This window comes from Glycine soja, chromosome 17, assembly GCF_004193775.1.
Source record: "Glycine soja cultivar W05 chromosome 17, ASM419377v2, whole genome shotgun sequence".
Classification (NCBI taxonomy): domain Eukaryota; kingdom Viridiplantae; phylum Streptophyta; class Magnoliopsida; order Fabales; family Fabaceae; genus Glycine; species Glycine soja.
In genome coordinates, this window is record NC_041018.1 from 39,282,692 (window position 1) to 39,303,074 (window position 20,383).

The 20,383-nt window shown below is 31.6% G+C and overlaps 2 protein-coding genes across 4 annotated transcripts; one reads left to right on the forward strand and one right to left on the reverse strand.

Annotated features, from left to right (window-relative positions):
• Positions 1–6,747, forward strand: LOC114393655 (WD repeat-containing protein PCN-like). Of its 3 annotated transcripts, none has more exons than XM_028355030.1 (11): positions 1–305; positions 398–532; positions 970–1,267; positions 1,362–1,425; positions 1,637–1,750; positions 1,882–2,044; positions 3,406–3,559; positions 3,869–4,452; positions 5,015–5,211; positions 5,583–5,864; positions 6,196–6,747. In XM_028355030.1, the coding sequence occupies exons 1-11, from the start codon at positions 144–146 to the stop codon at positions 6,500–6,502; spliced, it is 2,460 nt and encodes an 819-aa protein (XP_028210831.1). In that variant the 5' UTR covers positions 1–143; the 3' UTR covers positions 6,503–6,747. The 3 variants fall into 3 exon arrangements, with proteins under 3 accessions (XP_028210831.1, XP_028210832.1, XP_028210833.1); XM_028355031.1 differs by having other exon boundaries at positions 3,872–4,452; XM_028355032.1 differs by having other exon boundaries at positions 3,875–4,452.
• A 1,515-nt stretch (positions 6,748–8,262) lies between these two features.
• On the reverse strand, positions 8,263–9,922 carry LOC114392620. The gene is made up of 4 exons (XM_028353819.1): positions 9,230–9,922; positions 9,033–9,113; positions 8,842–8,917; positions 8,263–8,718 (listed from the first exon to the last, which is right to left on the reverse strand). Exons 1-4 carry the CDS (start codon positions 9,596–9,598, stop codon positions 8,693–8,695), a joined length of 552 nt encoding a protein of 183 aa, XP_028209620.1. The 5' UTR covers positions 9,599–9,922; the 3' UTR covers positions 8,263–8,692.
• Positions 9,923–20,383: the final 10,461 nt, after the last annotated feature.

Here is a 20,383-nt window from a genome sequence, read left to right on the forward strand (position 1 = left end):
TGTGTTTCATTCCCTTCTTCTTCTTCTTCTTCGTCTTCTTCTTCTAGTGTCTCTTCTCTACCCTACTCTTCTTTCTTCTTCAAAATCAAAATTCATTTCACGCGCACCGCAACGCACTGTTTCGGATTGTGGCTGGCTCCATCATGGCCGAACTCTTCAGGCTCAGTTCCGTCGAGTGGAGCCCTTCGCCGGTCATCGCTTTAGCCACCAGCTTCGACGGCTCGCGTGTCGCCGCCGCCCGCAAAGACGGCTCCCTCGAAATCTGGCTCGTCTCTCCCGGCTCCATCGGCTGGCACTGTCAGCTGGTAGTAACTACCTAACTAACTAACTTGACGATCAACGTCGTTCCCTTTTTCTTCTCTTTCTGATGCTTTGTTTTTCTTTTTGGCGCTTTCAGACTATACACGGAAACCCTAACGGAAGAGTAACGTCGCTTATTTGGTGCCCCGGCGGCCCCGACGGAAGCCGCTTGTTTTCGTCAAACATAGATGGCTCCGTTACTAAGTGGGATCTTTTCCACTTGACGCAGAAGGTATCATGAGTGTGAAGTCTTTTAAGTGTTTCATTGAAGCTTGTGAACTATTTTATGTGTTTTTTTTTGTCTTATGAAATTGAGGTTAATCCTAACAGAATTCTTAAAGTTAGAGACACTCCTATGTGTTCTTGCTTGCTAGTGTTTTCATGGTTTTAAATTGTGGTTGCCGTCACGATTGCCGTGAGCCAGAAAACCTACATTGCGGGCAATTGCAGGAAAATGATGCTGATGTGGCCGCAATTGCTGTCTGTGATGTGATTGCGGAGTGTCAAAATGCCTTGACATTGCGGTTGCAGGCCGCAATTTAAAACCATGAATGTGTTTTTAGTTACTTGTCAGGGTAATGTTTATTTGTTATGTTTTGTCTTTTAAAGTGTTTTTTCCGTTGTGTATGTTGTGTTGGTTGCTTAATTTGACACGAGGCGTGCTTGCAGACGGTGCTGCCATCAGACAGTGTTACAATCTGGCAAATGGCAGTGACTTTCCCTAAGAGTGACGAGATCAATGATAAAAGGAAGGGTGGACAAATGGGGAATGGGTTTCATGATTTTGATGAACATGAGAGCATTGAAAGTGATGAAGATGATGATTCTGGTTCACCTGGTCCTCTCGGGCTATTGGTTGGTGAGCATCCACGCGTGGCAATTGCCCTTGACAATGGATGTGTGAGAATTTGTGATATCTCTGACACAGATGAATTTATTCTTGTAAAATCTTTGCCCCCGGTGAAAGGTGAGGTTTTCCTCAAGTTATTTGTCTTACAGCAGGTTTCCCATTTGTTATTTGAATCTCCCATTAAGAGGATGTTTTGTGTTGTGGTTTACAGGACGAGTTTTAAGTGTGACTTGGAGTACAGATGCTAACTATATATATTCAGGAAGTAGTGATGGGTACGTATTGAAGTTGTGAATTCATAAAAGTTCATTGTGTTTGCTGCTAAAGTTACTTGGTGCTTTTGACCTATTTTCTTTTTCTCGAAACCAAAATTGTATGCTTGATTATGCATAAAATTAAGTAGATTTGGCAACATAGACATTTATTAATTGGTGTCTTTACATCATTAAGCGTCCTTATTTATGTTTCTTGTCTGTCTCCTCACAGGTTGATACGATGCTGGAATGCTACATTGGGCAATGAAATCTATAGGATTACAGCTGGACTTGGAGGGTTGGGCAATGGACATGAACTTTGTATATGGTCATTACTGTCTTTAAGGTGATAGAGAATGCATCTTTTTGTTGAATTGCCTTCAAAATGAAACTAAATATGCATATTATAATTTTGATGGTAGAGTTCTTTCTTCCTATTTACAAACTCTTGTAGCTAATTGGTTAGTTATTATCTAGGTCTGGTACACTTGTTAGTGCGGACAGCAGTGGTAGTGTCCAGTTTTGGGACAGTCAACATGGAACTCTCTTGCAAGCACATTCTTTGCACAAGGGACATGTACATGCTCTGGCAGCATGTCCTAGTCATAATAGGGTGTTCTCTGCTGGTTCTGATGGCCAGGTACTGAGTTGCATGATTTATGAATCTTTTAAAACCGTATTTATTTATCTTTTTGACATTTCAATTGGCTGCTTATGTATGTGTATATGATAGCTGTTTGGCAATATATTTTGACATTACTTGCTATTTTTCACACATTTATAAGATGTTATTTGCATAATTGCCATTGTTGTTAAGGTCAAATTCAAGTAGTGGCTATGTATATTTTGGTCTGCACTTTAAATTAATATGTTAATATGTTTTATGTGCGGCCACATGGGAATGTGTATGTTGTCATTGTTGGTAATGTACATATATGAATGCCATATTGCAAAGAATAGTAGAGTTAAAAGGTTTAAATAGTATAATGATAGATAATAAATGGAAACCAAAAATCACAAGTAGAAATTGAAATGATTAAAAGGATATGGCTAAAATGGACCACTAGAGAGGTAGTTCTATTCTCTCGGATAGGGTGAAAGGCATGTGAGGTTTCCAACTACTTCTCTCCAAGGATTGAAGATGGCAGTGATGATTTTTTGGGTTAATGTTTGGTTGTATAATTTTGTCAATAGAAGTAAAAAACTAGTGATTTTTACAAAACATAGAAATTTGTAGTTTGAACATTTGGTTTTTGATATTGAGATGGTTCGAAGCCTTTAGTCTAATTTTATGATGACTTGATTTAGCAAGTATTGAATTTGGCATGATTCATAGTGTCTCATCATTTGTAATGATTGATTAACACGTGAGATATTGAAGGTTTGATTTGATAAAATTTGATCTATTCCAATCCGAATTGATTAAAACTGATATGATCAGATAAAAAATGCCACAAATTCAATCCAACCCAACTTGTGCCCACCCCTAAGAAATTCAATTACATGTAAAATATTTTTATTTGTTTTGTATTTCTATTTCTAGTCCCATTTCTATTTATAACAAGTTAGAGTGTTCTCTATTAACTTGCAGGCAAATTATTGTGCATTTCATCCATATAATTGAATAGTATATGGTTGTTTGCTAACCATGTGTTTAGTCTTTGCATTCTGGTTTGTTTCCTGTGTTTTCATCCATATAATCTTACACATGCTGCATCTTCTGTATTTTTCCAATGTATGTGTCACTGTATCCTGAATTGTTCTTAGTGGAGGTCCATTGTTAATCATATTTCAGGGTATAAATTTGTATATTGTCAATAATAATGAATAATGAGGTCCATTGAATAATGAGTATTGAGTCAGTATATTGTTTTGTTGTTATTACTTATTCTTTAATTTATTCTCTGTTGTCCCATTTCCAATCAGTTGCAGTGTTATCCCATACTTAGTCTGTTGAGATGTGAATTATAATAATGTTGTTTTAGTTTTTTTTATTTCAAGGTAATTCTTTACAAGCTATCTAGTAGTCAGTCAACATCATCCAATGATATCAATTCTCCATCAACAATGAAGAGATGGATCTATGTTCACTATGTAAGGGCTCATACACATGACATCAGGGCCCTAGCTGTTGCTGTACCGATAAGTCATGAAGGTCTGCTTGGAAGTTATTGTTTGTAAATTTTTTGTTATTTATTTTGCAAATATTGTATGAGCTAGTTTGGATAAGCTTTGGGTCTAAAGTAAGCATTCTTAGTAAAGTTAAATTTTTGTTTTTAAGAGAAAAGTAAATGGTTTTTCTTCTGTTTTCTGAAGGTCAATATTTCAGTACAGCCAACCGTACTTTTCAATGCTGAAAAAGTGTTTCTTTGCCATAGGAAAGCTTATCCAAATGGGCAGTATCTTTAGTTGATATTTTATGCATTTGCCATGTTCTGTTCCTTAGCCGTGCATTTTTGTGTAGCAGCAGATATTAAGCCAGAAAAGAGGATTAAAAGAGCTCGACGTGCAGAAAATCCCATTAGTTTCCGTTACCATAAGTGGGCTCATTTGGGGGTTCCTATGCTTATCTCAGCAGGAGATGACACAAAACTTTTTGCATACCCAGTGAAAGAATTCACCATGTTTTCTCCTCATGATATCTGTCCTGCGCCTCAGAGAACACCCATTCAACTAGTGCATAATTCTGTCTTTAATCAACGCAAACTGCTTTTAGTCCAATCTTCGCAAAAGATAGAGGTTCAATTGCTACAACTAAAAAATGTCCGCACCTCTGGAGGCTTTACAAAGAACGTTGTAGTGGCTCAAGTTAACAGTAAGGCATCTCAGAAGATAATTTGCAGCACCATTTCTAATTCAGGGGCGCTATTTGCATACTCTGATCATAAAAAGCCTAGTCTTTTTCAATTGAAAAGGGATGAAGTTGGAAAAATCAAGTGGGATGTTAGAAAAAGGGAGCTTCCTCAGATATTACCATTTGCCCATTCTATGATTTTCACTCATGACTCCTCCAAGTTGATAGTAGCAGGTCACGATAAAAGGATATATGTAAGCTAGCAACATGCCTCATCCCTCATCTTTATTATGATTAAATTGTGTTTTATGTAAAGTATGGGTACTTTACTTCATAAGGGAATTTCTTTTACTTGTTTTTTCCAGAATTTCTGAACTTATCCAAGCTATGGTTATTTTACTTTGTATTTTATGATTATCATGCTGTGCATCATTTGCTGTTTGCTATTCTGGCCCTTTCTTCAGTGGAATTTAGTAATTTTTTTTGTATCTGAAGACTGTTCAAAGGAAACTTACGGTGTTTGCTGTTATCATTATGATTATTGTCCATATAGGATTTGAGTGTCAATCAACTGTAATTTGTTATCCTGCTCATATAAGCTACAATGTTTTTCTTTATTTTTTTGTGATTTGTTGAACAGTGCCCCCCCCCCCCCCCCCCCTAATGCATGAATTTAAGGTTGGATTAATTGTAAGGTGGTTTGTATAATTAACTTCTAAATTTCTCTTTTGCTTGATTTGCTTAGCAGTGGTTGCAAAAGTGTTGAAAAATAATCTATCTGTTTCACCAATACTTTTTGCTTTTTGAATGTTATAGGTTGTGAATGTTGGGGGGCCAGATGAAGTTAAGTCAGAATTACTGCATACTTTTACACCCCTTCGCAAATCACAAGATCAAGAATTACCTCCGACTGAGCCACCCATAACAAGATTGTTTACTAGTTCTGATGGGCAGTGGTTGGCAGCTGTGAACTGCTTTGGGGATATATATGTATTTAACTTGGAGATACTAAGGTATTGTTTCTAATATGATTAACCTATTTTTTAATTCATGAGATTTATTACTGTAGCTGCTTCTTCTCCATTGGCTTGGATATGTTATTGTTTAACAAAATTGAAAATAAAAGTACAGCCTTTTGGGGAGACACTCACAAATACATGAGACAATCTTCAGAAGGTTTTGATTGGATGTTTGTTGCCTTTCGTTGTTGGTAGTTTACAGTATCATATTGTCTGTTTAGGTGTAAAAATAGTTTAACTGGTAATTCCTATGGATCCTTTTTTCTTTTGCGTGCTCTTTGATTGTAGGAGGCTACAATGATTGCATGAATTATTTGATATTGATATTTGTTGTATTTTGTAAAATAAACCTGCTTTTGCTACAGCCAGCACTGGTTCATTTCAAGATTAGATGGCGCCTCTGTTACAGCAGGTGGATTTCCTCCCCAGAACGACAATGTACTGATAGTTACAACTTCCTCAAATCAAGTGTATGCTTTTGACGTAGAGGCCAAGCAGTTGGGAGAATGGTCCAAACGGCACACATATGCTCTTCCTAGGAGATACCTGGAATTTCCTGGTGAAGTTATTGGGCTCTCATTCCCTCCATCAGAAACTTCATCTTCTCCATCGGCAACTTCATCTTCAGTTGTTGTTTACAGCTCCAGGTATGCCTTTTTATTTTCTTTTTAAATATGAATTTGACATCTTGCGTTGATGAAATGATAAAGAATTAAATGAGAAGTATATGTCTTATGCAAAAATACTTTTTTTTTATATGAAACTAATGGATTATTACTTTAATACTCGTGTTTTTTTTATGTTGTATTTATTAAATGTTTAATTCTGGGGCTTCATATATATCATGTCGGTTGGTTTCAGAATTGTGATATTAACCATTCCCGACTTAAAATAAGAGCTATGAATTCTAAAATATTGTTTTTCATTTTATTTATTTTTGAAGTATTTTCTCATGTTTGGAAATTGTTCCATCTTCAGGGCTATGTGCTTGATTGACTTTGGGTTGCCTGTGGAGCAAGATGAAAGTGATATGCTAAATACTAAAGATTCAAGGGCAATGAATTCACAAAATTTTAATGTTAAGAAGAGGATTGAAGTTAAGAAGATGATTGAAGTTAAGAAGGAACATAATAGGAGGAACTTTGAAGTTATACCTTTCGAGAATCCTGTTTTATGTTTAGGTCATACTTCAAAAAATTCCATCTTTATGGTAGACAAACCATGGTTGCAAGTTGTCAAGAGTTTAGAAGGCCGACCAGTCCACAGACATATATATGGGACATGAGGCATTAAGCAACCTAGAGAATTGTTCTCAGCTTGAGGGGGATACATGACGGGGATAAAAGTTCCTTGTTGTTTTTCTTTTTGTCTCTTCATGGCTGGGATCTGGAATCATGTATTGTGTTATCATAATCAATTTTGTTCCATTAGTAATCGCTTCACTTCACAATTTATTTTATTTTTTATTTACACATGTTCTGTACTTTTACTCTTTAATCAATCCCTAGCTGGTTTTTGATGTTTGATGCAGTAGAATCTTTTGACACTTCTAACACAATGATTAAGATGTAATTAAAATTTCATATAAGAAATGTAATTTGTGTGGTATAAATAAGGGTATCAATTACTAGGAGGGAATTGCCATTGTTTGGTTCATTTATGGACTTCATAAACTCAAACTTTTTGGTAATTTCGTATTAATTCCTTGACTGTTATTCTTTTAAAAATTGAAATTTTTTTATTAACCATGTAAAGCAACATGAATTTAATGGAAGGAGTAAATAAATACTTTAGTATAACGGAAACTATTTTCCATAAGCTCATGATAGGGCATTGATAGGTTGGGGAGCGATAATAGCTGCAGTTTTCATACACGTAAGCCCAGTTTTCATAAGAATAGCTGCAGCAAGCGGAAAAAGATGTACCATTACCATTTGGTTTTCTCTATTCTCTAATTTTGGTCAATCGAATTCCGCTGCTAAAAAATGTGAATAAAGGTTATCAAAACTATATAAAATACTGTTGAATTTACTATATTCTTTTCTCATCATTAATAAAGTTGAGTATAAAGAATTGTGCTTGCTAGAATCTGGATCCAACTTTATTTTTTATATTTTGTATTTTCTAATTTGGTTTATAAACTTGCAAAACAATGTTACACTTTCATTTTAAGTGTATGTTTAATTTGCCGTTGAAATTGTTGTAGTGCATATTTCAATATAAATCTAACGAATAAAAACAAAATAAAAGTAAAAACATAAGTCCTATCCTTTGACATAATGACTTTTGTCTCGAGTCATTTTGTATCAGATTTTTAAACATGCAAGGTGGCAGTGAACGTGTGCTAACACCGTAATTTCCAATTACAAGCATCAATTGAATAGTGCTCAAACATAAAGTAATAATGACAAGTGAAATCGGGTGTGTTTGTCCGTTTCCAAATATCTGAGTTATTTTTTTTCAATAGATCCATGGAGTTGGTTGGAGTCTGAGGATATTAAAAACTACGAATAAAAAGATTTTGTTGGATATCCTATCAAAAACAAATATTCAATAATTGTACCGAGTGTTATGAATGGATCACATTTCAAGTGGGGTGGTTTTCACAAGGTGGTGGGTCTGCCCCCGAAAATGAAGCTAGGCTTTTGGTTCCATTTGGATACATTGTCCATTTTGGGGTGTGAAGCTCACTTGCCTTTGCCACATTTACCCACCCAAAGTGGTTGTGGGCTAGGCTGGCAGTGGCACAACTTAATCAAGTGGGTCACTACTCATTACTACTAGCCCTTTGGATTTGATATATGCATGCTTCATGGTGGTGAAACAACTTTTCCCTTTTTCTCTAGAATGAGGGGTGAAATTAGTTAATTCAATTTTGTGCTATGAGAAAAAATGTTATGTATTAATAGTGTAAATTTTTTTACACAATCATTTAATTACAATTCATCGTATATAATAAATTTTTTAATTTTTAAAATATTTATCTTAAAACAATTCAAACGATAATTTATGATTGAACATAATGTAAAATTGTTTTGTACTATAAGTGCATAAATATTAAATTCTATTATTATTAAAAGGATGAATAGTAAATACCATCTCAAGAAGAGTTTGTGAATAGTATCCAAAGGAGAAGACCTGGGAGGTCCCAGAGATGCCTGCCACTAGTGACAACAAAAGAAAATGGAGGACAGAAACCTTATTCAGTTTCCTATATTCTCTTAGGTTGCTCCCAATAGCATAGGCAGTAGCATAGGAGCAGATTAAAAAAAAGGGTAAAATTACAACAAAAGAGCTTTTCTTTTTTTAATATTTTGGAAAAAAAAAGAAAGAAAGAAAAGAAAAGAAAAAGAAAAGGAGTTCCTTTTGACAAACATTGAGTAGCTTCTCTCCTTTGACATCCATTCTTTTCTGGTTTCTCTTTCCACAGCAATGCAGCAACAACAAACAGTGACAAGGACTACAGCAAAATCACTCATTTCCCTTCTTCATTAAAACCACCTGATCAGTGATGTAACAAAGAACTTGTTAGCATATTTCCTTCGAAGGCTCTTTTTTTTTTCTTTTTTTTTTTCTTTCCGAGTAACAAAACAGAATATTCAAGACTAATGGATCTTTATTCACCTTGTTCCTCTGAGGTTAGTTTTCCAGCAAGAGACCTATCTAAGAAACCAAAGTGCTTCTGGAATTTTGTCTTTCTCTGCATGGACCAACAAATTTAGCTTAGCTCAACACAATAAAAATGTGCAATTCGAAGGGCTGGTTCATTATCAAACAATTTAATAAAAGAATTAGCAATAGAAATTGAGTTGTACCTTTATTCTTGTTGCAGATACACATTGAGAAAAATTCAATGCACTCTCCACTGCTCCATTCCCTGAGAAACTGTCTTGCTTCTGTTCAACAACAATAGAACAAATCCATTAGCACTTTTTTTTCTTTCCAAAAATTAATTTTTTTTGCTGCTAAGGAGAAACTATAGACACACACATATTATGTCAGTGACATTAACCTTGTGACTCTCCTTGGCACAGTTGAAAAAAGGAGAGCTTGCAGTGTCATCAAGAGGCGAAGGCTGTTGACTTCTGCCATATTCTTTGACCTTCTTGTTCTTCTTTTGGGAATCTTTGGTTGTAGAAGAAAGGCAAGGATACCAATTCTGACAATAGCATTCATTATCATAATATGGAGGTCCAGAAGAAGCATCAGAGACCATGGACAAATCTTCCTCAGAGTACTCTTCCATTCTTGCTCCTTTTCCTTCATCACACTCCACAACACCACCTCTCCTCTGGTAGTAATTTTCAGGAAGAGAGGATTGGTCCAAATAATGAGTCCAACCTGATTCACTAGCACTACTGTATTGTGAATGATAATCCATTCTACCCTTCTTTCTTCTAGTATAATAAATAGGCACCAAGGTTGGTGTTCTTTTGTAGATGCTTAATATATGTATGATATGAAATATGATCAAAGTGAAAGATGAAGGATCATATATAGTGGTAGAGAACCTAGCTAGAGGTAGCTACTTTGCTCTATCTTCTATGTTATGTCTCTTACCCATTGTGCTTCCTTCTTATGTAGTTCTTCTAAGCATAAGTTAGAAAAGGAGAATTGATAAAGAAAAAAAGAAAGAAAAGAAAAATCATTAAACTAAGAAAGAGAGAGAGGGGATTGCACTAGAATTCTAAACTGGTTGTGTCCTTTCGCACAATCCTTTCGCCTTCTTATTTTATCTTTATGCGAATGAATCAATATTGCCAGTTGGCCTTGCGAACGTGTGTGTGTACGAGACTGTCTGCTAGTGAAAGAGTGAGAGAATGTGATAAGGGGAGAGATTATCTACGTGTTTCATTTTAGTTAGGAATTAAGTCTGAATTCATAATTGATTTTGGATATATTTTTATATGTTTGATTTTATATTAAAAAAATTTTAAAATTCATTATAAATTGAAATAATTTTAAATAATTTTTACGTTGAATCCAAAATATGATATTAAATTTTGTCTAGAATTAGATCATTTCAAAATTTATTTTAACCAAAAACAAATTTACAAGATCAATTTAATTCAAAATCAATTTTGTCAATATCCTACCAAACACACATACATGATTTTATGGCTGCATTGCATTTGCATTACCATGCTCCCATCAAAATATGGTGCTGTCCTTTCAGGACAAAAGTTAATCTTAATTTGGCCAAGTCACAACTAATGATTCTTTAATGATTAGCTTTTTGTTTCTATTAATGGTTACTAAGGCCTGCAAGTTGACTCCACAATAAATGCACTCTGCCCCCTCTCCTAAGGCTTTTTGCTTATTTTCTTTCTTCCACACCCTAAAACATTTTGTGTGTGTGCTTTGCAACAACCAACAAACTATAGTTTCTTCCTTCATTTATTTTTCATTTTTTGCTCAACATATGCTATGTCACAAACCAATATTTACCACTAGTGAAGTTTAACAGTGGTGATGTAAGTGAGGGTTAGGTTACTTTCCCTCCTTGACAGCTGAAATTGGGGAGCTCAGCAAGTACCTTCAACTGGACATGTGTTTCGAAAAAGTTAAAGGGGGGGGGGGGGGGGGGGGGGAGTTTACAAAAGTTTTTATATGTATAATTGCATTAGTGAACCATCTCAAGTGTTGTTTAGTTTAGTTATTCATTTTGACATAAATGACTACTTTGAGTAGTTGTTTGTTCTCTCGTACTAGAAGTTCTATAAATGTGAATCTCCTCATAGAGCTAGACAGACCCACGTTTCATTGAAAGAAACCACTAATGATCACCTGATTTGAATGTGACACTAATAAGAAGCATTTGTGCTTACGATCAAAGACGGCTAGTTATTCACTTATTTGAGTTTTTGTTTTCTTAATGCTTAATTTCTCTCATTAGTCACAAGAGGTTTTACTTGGCCATGTTTTCTCCAGTGTTTTCCATTTTCCTTGTTACTGTTTTTCTTTTGGTAAATATAAATGTGGTACGGCAGGGAAGCACCTCAATTATTATTAGAAAAAACGTTAATGACACGTTAGAACTTTCAATAGACATTCACTTAAAACATCTCTATAAGAGTTCTACCAGATTGCAACTATACTTCCTGGAGGGTTGTCCAATTCAAACTCACATTCAAAAAAAGATGAAAATTTGATCCATATCTTTAACCACTGTAGCAACTCGCATTAACTTGTTACTGTTTTTTTTTTTAAAATCCAAATTCAAAACGTTACCCATGTGATATCGCATAATTTCCTCAATAAATACAATTGAAAGTTACGCAGAGTCAAATTTAATGCAGAAAGTGAACCACTCAAGCCTTGAGAGGACAATGTACAAAAGATAACCATGAGGATGCAAGGGAGTCTAGTACAATTCAGATTCAGAAATGCCACATAGGTACAATTTGCTCCTAGTGACAAAAACCCACCTCGTCCAAATGGTAGAAAATCCATATAGTACTTACGACACACCTAGGCCCCACTTGAGTGGGGAAAAATATTGTCACATTTGGGTAACATTAGGCTTGGAATCTGATATTATGTATATGTAGCTTATTGTATGTACTATGCAATGCATTCAACAGTAAATAAAAAATAAAAAAAATTCGTCGGTTGACATGGGAAACGTGATAATAAATATTATGAATAAATCTTGCTTTTCCTAGATTGGTTTCATTTCATGCCCTATTTACTATTTAGAATTAATATTCAATTAAGGGTAGTCACTGACCCTACCACACTGCAAGAAGCCGGTGAACCCTCTCTATATCTTATTTTTATTTTTTCTTGTGTCGATTGACAATGAAATGTGACTTTATGTAAAGATCATAGGGCCACTACATGATTCTGGTCTGACTCCAATTGGTCCCGCCCCTTTTAATAGAATGTGTCCCTTTGCAGGTTTCTAATGCATTCTGCTCTGTTAAGCACTGGGGTTATCCATCTCGATCATATTATATACCTGTAGAAGTTTCATGTCTAATCCATCATCTTAAATAAACAAACAAACACTATTATGTATGTGCAATAATCATGGAATTTAGGAGTTAGGACCGCGATGTTTACAAAATAATAATGTGAACCAACCAGAGAATCTCACTCTAAATCTAAATGGTTTTGTCATGCCTATCTTTTCTGCCTTCACTGAATTTGTTACAGTAAATATCTTGGTTTTGAGCTTTTGCACTCTGTCTTTTAGAGACGAAAATTATCTTTTTATTGAAATTATTTTGATTTTGTTGAATAAAATTATTATAAAAAATAAGATTTTTATTTTAAGTATTTAATACAATTGTATATTTAAAATTTGAACTCGAACTTATTGATTAAACTCTCAACTAACTGATAATTTTGGAGTCTATTTGAGAACACTTGTTTTTAATTTTTGTCATATAAAATAACAAATTTCATATACTATGTGTGTAATCATTTCTAATTTGTCCCAAATGTTTGTTACTATTATAAGACCGTACGATTCGAATGAACATACTATAGAGTGTAGGAGTTGAATTATAAGTATGATGAGTAAGTAAGAACTAAAAATATACTGTAGTATTTTTTTGGAAATGCTAGATATTTAATTTTACTCTCTACCTTCCAATATGCTGTCATAACACCAGCATAAAGTGTTACAATAATAACATACGACGAAGACCAAATCCAAAATAATTGTACTAGACTATATTGAAAGGATTTTTTGTACAGTCAAATAAAAAATGAGTGTACATATTAATACCATAAATATATTTTTAACCAAATTTGTTGAAATGGAAAAAAATATTGTATAGATGAAAATCACATATGGTTACATCCAAAGAACTTATTTTAGACAAGTCTCATGTTCCATCTGAAAATAAAGTGACAATATAAAGTGAAAATCACATATGGCTTAATTAAGTCTTTTGGTCTTTAAAATATTTTTTTTCTTTGATTTTCTATTTCAAATAAGTTCCTTATAAAACATTTTTCTCTACTAAATAGTCCTTTTTTCATTTTTTTATTTAATTTCTCCAAATATTATAAATTTTCCTTTTAATCTTCATATATTACGAATTTTTTATTTAGTTCTTCTAAATATGGTGAGTTTATCATTAATCCTCTTAATCCTTCTTAAGGAGAGTACATATAAACACCCAAAAAATATAATTTAACCAAATTTGTTCAAAGGGAAAAATATAGATGAAAAACACTTACGGTTACATTCAAAGAACAAATTGAAAAAAAGAAGCCTCGTGTCCATTATAAAAGTATAATATAACGATATGATGGTAAGGTTTAGTTCAGTTTTAATCTGTTATAATTTTCGTCTTAGTTTAATTAGTCTTTCTACATATTATAGATTAGTATGTGTTTAGTCTTTCAAAATGTTACAAGTTTTTCATTTGACGTTCTTAAATATTACCAACTTCTTATTTAGTCTCTAAAAATAGAATACTAAATATTTAGATAACTTAAAAAAATAGAAAGAACTATTTATTATTATAATTTTATAAGAGAATCATTTAAGACAATTAAAAAAGAAAAAATAAATAAACGAGTAAGAACATAAAAAAATAATTAAACATGATGATAAAGAATGCTTCTAAAGAAAAAGACATAAACCAATCAAAACTCATCTACGTAGATGAGCAGTTCAAATCATCATGTGCTTCTACTGCTATACACTATCAACTAAAAGATTGAGAAATTGAAAAAGAAAGAAAAAGACACTAAAATAATACCCATCGATGACACAACAAAGTATCTCATAGAGCTTTTCACTTGTTATTATGCAATACTAGCAGATACTACTATCACTGTGTGAGTATGGGGGATTTTCCAGCAGCACAAAGTTTTTGCAACTTTGGTCCCCTTTCAGATGGCAAAGTCAAAGATTGCTTATTGCAACAGTGCTTAACCACCGACTAGAAATTCAAAGTCTTGCATTTGCATGCACCCTTTTTCTACCATATGCAACTTTCTTTCTCTTTCAAACCCCATGCATCCATGCTACACTACATGTCACATATGATCAAAGTCAAATATCTCAAGTTCTAATTTCTACCTATCTATACAAGAGGGTCATAAGGTGGTGTTGGAAGGTTATGAAGAATTCTACATTTTAATTATGTATGGCCCAAAAAGGGAATAAGTCTACAACATGTGGATATAATTAACTCAATTATTATCTACAAATTAGTGTTGGATGATAATGAATTCCACATTGTATGCATGGCCCCAAATAAGTCTACAACATGTGGCTAATTAGCTCAATTGTTATTTACTAAGTGGAATGGTATTAATTAATGAATGAGAAATAAGCTATATGAATTAGCTAGCATGGAAATTAATGTAGTGGTGGTTCATATAAATCGATCATGAGTGACTGAGTAAGTGAGAGTGACTAGTGTATGCAGCAGACATTGACATAATTTAAAACTCACTTCTTCAAAAACAAAAGTTGAGTCAATGTGAATTCTGAAGCTTCACAGTGGTGATGGTAAAATGCCACCCAACACTCTCTAGCGTAAACTCGCACACGTACTTGTCAGCTAGCTCAGGACCACGAACCGCCCTAATCATGTGATTTTTTTATTTATTTATTACAATGGTGTAAATGTTTCTTTTTTCTTTTCACAATGATATAAAAGATTTAAAGCAAATTACCCTAAGAGAGAGTAGGTAGTGTAACGCGTTCTAACATATAGGAGGTATTTCAAATTTAAAAGTGGATTAGTGTAAGAAAATAAAAAAGAATGTGATTATATAGAATTACTCAAAACTTTAGGAAGTAGAGAGTGTTGATATAATGTTTCCTCAAGATTTGACGTTGTATAAAAATGTAACAATGATAATGAAGAAAATTACACTCATTTTTTTTTCAGATTGCACATGATATTAAATTTTTTGTTACACTACCTCTCCTTTGGTATTCCTATCATCAAATAAGGAGAATTACTGTAACATATTTGAGAAATTTTTTTTAATCAAATGAAAGAAAACTTTTGTTTTGAATTTGTGTCATTAATTAAGTAATGATGTATTATTTTACTAACTAATATTTTAAATATTATCAACAACCGCTATATCAATATCACATCATTTAATAATTAATCATATGAATTCAACACAAAAATTTTAATATATCAATGACTCAAAATAATATTTTTTATTTATTAATAACTCAAAATAAAATTCGATAATTTATTAAGAACCTTCAACATATTCAAGTTTTTTTTTTATCTTTACCCTAATTTTCTTAATTAATTAAAAAACATTATATTACCTTTGGTATATGTTATACTAACTTCTCTTATTTGATTGAAAAATATTACATTATGTTGTAAACGTTTTAAAAAAGGGAGACTACATATAATTTCTAAATTTTTTTAGGAAATACCAGTGTAATTTTCTGATGATATTTACATTTTATACACATTTTTCATTTTATAACTCTCAACAATAAAAACTATAGAACCTTACGGTCTAACATACTCTATATCTTTTCGTTCCCTAAATAAGTTGTACATCAGTTTTTTAATATTATATTTATTAGAGATATAGGATATTAATATTATTAGAATTTACAAGTCACAATGCATTCATGTAAACTGATTTTTTTTTTTTATAAACTTTGAGTAAAGCCCATCTTATTTTCTATTCAGTAATATTGAATTTGATGTTTTAACATCATCACGGTCCTTTCTCTTCCTCTGAATTTAACTTTTAGAAAGGTCAGCTTTGAATTTTGTTTGTCTTATGCGCAGGACTTTACCAAATTACCTGACCTTCAATTAATTCTAATTTCACTGTTCTTTTGCTATTCAGTAATTTCACAGCATTGAGTAAGTAATAACTTATAGGTACCTTCTATGCTAATGGGTTGACAACTCATGCTACTAGATCCTGCCTTCTTAAATTTTTTTATGGAATTTGAAAACTGCATTCCAATTATAAGTTGGAATTAAACGAAAGCCATCATAAATACATGCCAAAATTGTTCTAATTTTCCTTCTATTTTATATTTATTAAACAAAAAAACTTTTATCATTAAAATAACATGCTAGAATTCAAAATCTTTATTTTTGTATAAATATACAAAAATATCTTTATTATAGATTTTGTCTCATTCTACAAACCCTCTCGATTTGTTAAAAATTACACAAAACTCTTTCTATGTTATAAATACAGTTAAATTTGTAGAGATTTTGTCAATTTTTTTTTAAAATAAAGGTTTTGAGTGTAATTAAGCGTATCATATTTATAAATTACAACGAGATTTTGAGATTTTAAACATAAAATGTTATACATGCAAGAAAAGTAAAATCAAAGAAATATATGTTGGAATAATTTGCTCTAAATAAATGTATCATGTCAGATTATGAACTTCTATACCAAAGAAATTTAGCTCATTTGATTGAGTAAGCATATAAATGTTATAAATATTTTGTATTTATTTTTAATTTTTATGAATAAAAAAAATTATGAATTTCTTCCGAAAAATTTATAATATTAGATTTTTTTTTATGTGTAAACTCTATGCAATGATGGTTATGCTACATATCGGCAGAGGTGTGGCCTACCTATATTTAGTTAAGCTATTACTCCACGTTGAGTAATTAATTATGTTAATAATAATTAACTTGTTATTGTCCCTCGTGAGAATAGTCAATATATAGCTTTGTTTTGATGTTGTGCCAAATAAAATGAAACTTTTTTCGAGCCAAATAACTTGATTTGATGTTACTCTACCTTCAGAAGAACTTTTAGCTTTTGTAGGTTTTAATGCAACTATATGACCATTCACATGATTTTTTTATAGACCACGGGATATTTCCACAAGATGTAATATTATTTGGGACAGGTAGAACTATTTTATTATTCCTGAAAAAATAACACGAAAATAAAAGTTTATATTTGATACAAATAAAATAAAAGTATTTTTGATAAAAAGGGGTTTTTGGAATAGTTAATTTGTGAAATAAGTGAGGGTAATTTTGTGTGTGTGTGATAATTAAGATTAAACTCTCATTTTAATTCCTAAATTTGTGAGAAAATGTCATAAAATTAGAAAAATGTCAAATAAATTCTTAAAATTAAAATTCGTTAGTCATGATAGTCCCTATTATTAATTAACTTTGTGATGGACAACATTGATGTAGGCTATGAAATTTAAGAACTAAGATAATAGTAAATTGTACATATCACATACTAAAACAATAGTAATTTTAATTTTAGGAATTTATTTAATATTTTTCTAATTCCAGATGCTACTATGACAACATCCCATTGGTTTATTATATGTCAGATTTAGTTATTAATAAAATAAAAATTTGCTACCCAATTAAACAATTATTTTTTGTTGTGAAAACATCACATGCATTCAGATACAACCAAAAAATCCAAATTGTTGTGTCGCAGTGGCCATGGGTGAATGCATAAAAGAACAGTAGCCGGGGGGAATAGACGTTTCATTCAGCGACTCAGGTGGCAACCAGCCAACGACGACTTATATAAGAGAATACCATAAAAATGTGTTAATATACACATACTGTTGCAAATATTAGTGAGAACTGAGAAGTGCTATATGGTGCAAAGCACTTTTTTTTTTAATGTGTACTGAAAATATCTTTAACTAAAGATTCATATCATAAAATTTATGTGAATATTATCTTTCTTAATAATAATTTTTATAGCAAAAATAAGCTTCATAAATATTTATAAATGACATAGCAAATATAAAAATATTAATGACTATTATCCATTAAAAATAAAGAAATTTGGCATCCAAACTTAAAATTTAAGGAGGAAGAAGAGAGGAGAGATGTATTGACATCAGACATGGATTAAAACATAAAAATATGCTTATATAAAAATTAAAACATAAAGATTGTATAAATATATGAACTAAAACGTAATAATAATCATTAAAAAAACGTAAAAATAATTTAAATATAGAGTAAAACATAATTGTTACATAAAACATAATAAACACGTCAATGTCTCGTCAACGCTATATGAATAACATCATTTCATAGTTATGGAATCAAATGTAAAGATTATATTACCATAGAAACCAGATAAATAATTAAATATTTTTTTATACATTTTCATTCAATTTTATAGTTTGACTGTTTAAAACATAAGATATCAAACTTATTAAATGATGAGTCAACCTATCATTAGTTTAATTTTAATACAATACACAATTATTACAATTTTCAATCCATTATAAATCACTATAGATATAATTTTTTAAAATTATTATTATAAAAAATTAACAGTCATATTATTATTTTTGACTGCGCCGTCTTATTATAGATTAGTAGATGACTGTATATATAAATATATTTAAACTGCAAGTGCATTGTAGGTATATTCTGTAACATGTTTTTTACACTATTAAAGCATAAAAATTCAACTCGTACTGTCATACATAAAAAGTATAATTGTAGGCATATAAAAATTTAAGTGCTGAAAAAACCACTCAACAACAAGAAGTAAATATTTTTGGTTCTTAGTGCCACATATGGCATGAAAAGAGGTTTCAAATTATCATTTATACGACCATAGGAAAAAAAAAAGGTTACATTATTTTGAAAATGAAATAACAGTTAAGGGAGAACTTGAAATTCATTCCAAAACCTTTAAATGAAATTGTAACCACGAATGCATGGGGTTCATAATAATCATAGTGTTAAAAATTAGTTGAATATGTACATGAATGATGATGGAGGCAGAACACAAGTAGCTGTAAGTGAGAAAGAGAGATAACGAAGAGCACTAGCTGCGTATGATTCTGAAAGGAAAGCGAAGATCCTGATACCACTGGCCATGTTTTTCGGGTGATATTCTGTAGCCAATGTTTCAATCTATCTCTCACACACAGTGTTGCACTACATTACATTACAATATTAATATTACAGGTCAGCAACATATATTAAGGTCACATGTGATCGTATCACCCTATAATCCCCAGTTATGATCTGTTGACGAGACTTCTTTCTCATCATCACAAGATACTTGTACTTGTATATCACTGGTTATTGCCATTACACACACTAGTTTCCTGTATATTTTTGGCCTTATACAATTTCACCTTACTCCTTACAATTGGTGCATGTGGTAACAATCAAACTCATATCTTATAATGATGTAAGTTCAAATCTTATAATAGAATTTTTAGTCATATAGAGTTTCACTTGACTCATTATAATAATTGGTTTAGATGTTAAAGATTGAGTTTATATCTTAGGACAAGTAAGTTAGAATGTCCTTATTAATGTAAATACCTTATTGATTCATAATCTATATATATACAAATATCTATGTAACTATTATTTGAGTTTTAAGGTTTATTTTGATCTTCATTCCAGTGATATTTTGAATCTAATTTACCTAAATTTACTTTAACCAAAAAGAAAAAGAATTTCATTTTTTTTATCTTTAATATATACAATTTTTTTAATTAAGATATACTAATATTTAACAAAAATTTCTATTACATGAATTGTTGAAATAATGTCAACTTTTAATTGGAACAACAAAATAAAACTGCAATTAGCATGAATTGATACAAGTGATAAAATGATTTAAGGTTCTAACTTTAAATATAAATATATAATAAATTACGTTTTGCCTTGAGAGGAGCCTTTATTCTTTAGATTTTGTCACGTATGTTAGCCTTTAGTCTTTGAAAAGTCAACGTTCAAATTTTAGCTGTATATGCCTGTATGTGTATTCGGATAAGAAAGGAAGTCGTGTCTACAAATCTACAACATTTCTATTTTCAAGGTGTTTGTGGATTTTTAGATTGAGTTTTAAAAAACAAAATTTAAAATAGAACACGTTCTATTGAAATGGAACTAAATGAATTTATAATTCTATTTCCAAACATTCTTACCTCAATTTTCTTTTCAATAACGCATTCTACCATTACTATTTACTATTGACATCATCATTACTATTATTATTATTGTGAATCATTGTAATTACCATTGTCTTGACTCTTGACAGTTCAAAGGAAATGGATAGTTTTATAATCGCACGTACTGAAGGTCTATTGTACCTTGTAGGCAACTTGGGCCAGTATCTTGGAAAACTTTTAATTCATTTTCCAGGAACGAATTTTGTTTCGGTTAAGATGACAAACAGATGCAGAATACTACTAGTAAAAAAAAAAAAAAAA

Bases quoted from the DNA above. Each gene is read 5' to 3' on its own strand.
- LOC114393655 (XM_028355030.1), top strand. From the start codon at position 144: ATGGCCGAACTCTTCAGGCTCAGTTCCGTCGAGTGGAGCCCTTCGCCG. The intron at 2,045-3,405 runs GTACTGAGTTGC...TTTTATTTCAAG, and splicing joins CTGCTGGTTCTGATGGCCAG to GTAATTCTTTACAAGCTATC. The intron at 5,865-6,195 runs GTATGCCTTTTT...TTCCATCTTCAG, and splicing joins GTTGTTGTTTACAGCTCCAG to GGCTATGTGCTTGATTGACT.
- LOC114392620 (XM_028353819.1), bottom strand. From the start codon at position 9,598: ATGGATTATCATTCACAATACAGTAGTGCTAGTGAATCAGGTTGGACT. The intron at 9,114-9,229 runs GTTAATGTCACT...GTTGTTGAACAG, and splicing joins GTGCCAAGGAGAGTCACAAG to AAGCAAGACAGTTTCTCAGG. The intron at 8,719-8,841 runs GTGAATAAAGAT...ATCACTGATCAG, and splicing joins ACTAACCTCAGAGGAACAAG to GTGGTTTTAATGAAGAAGGG.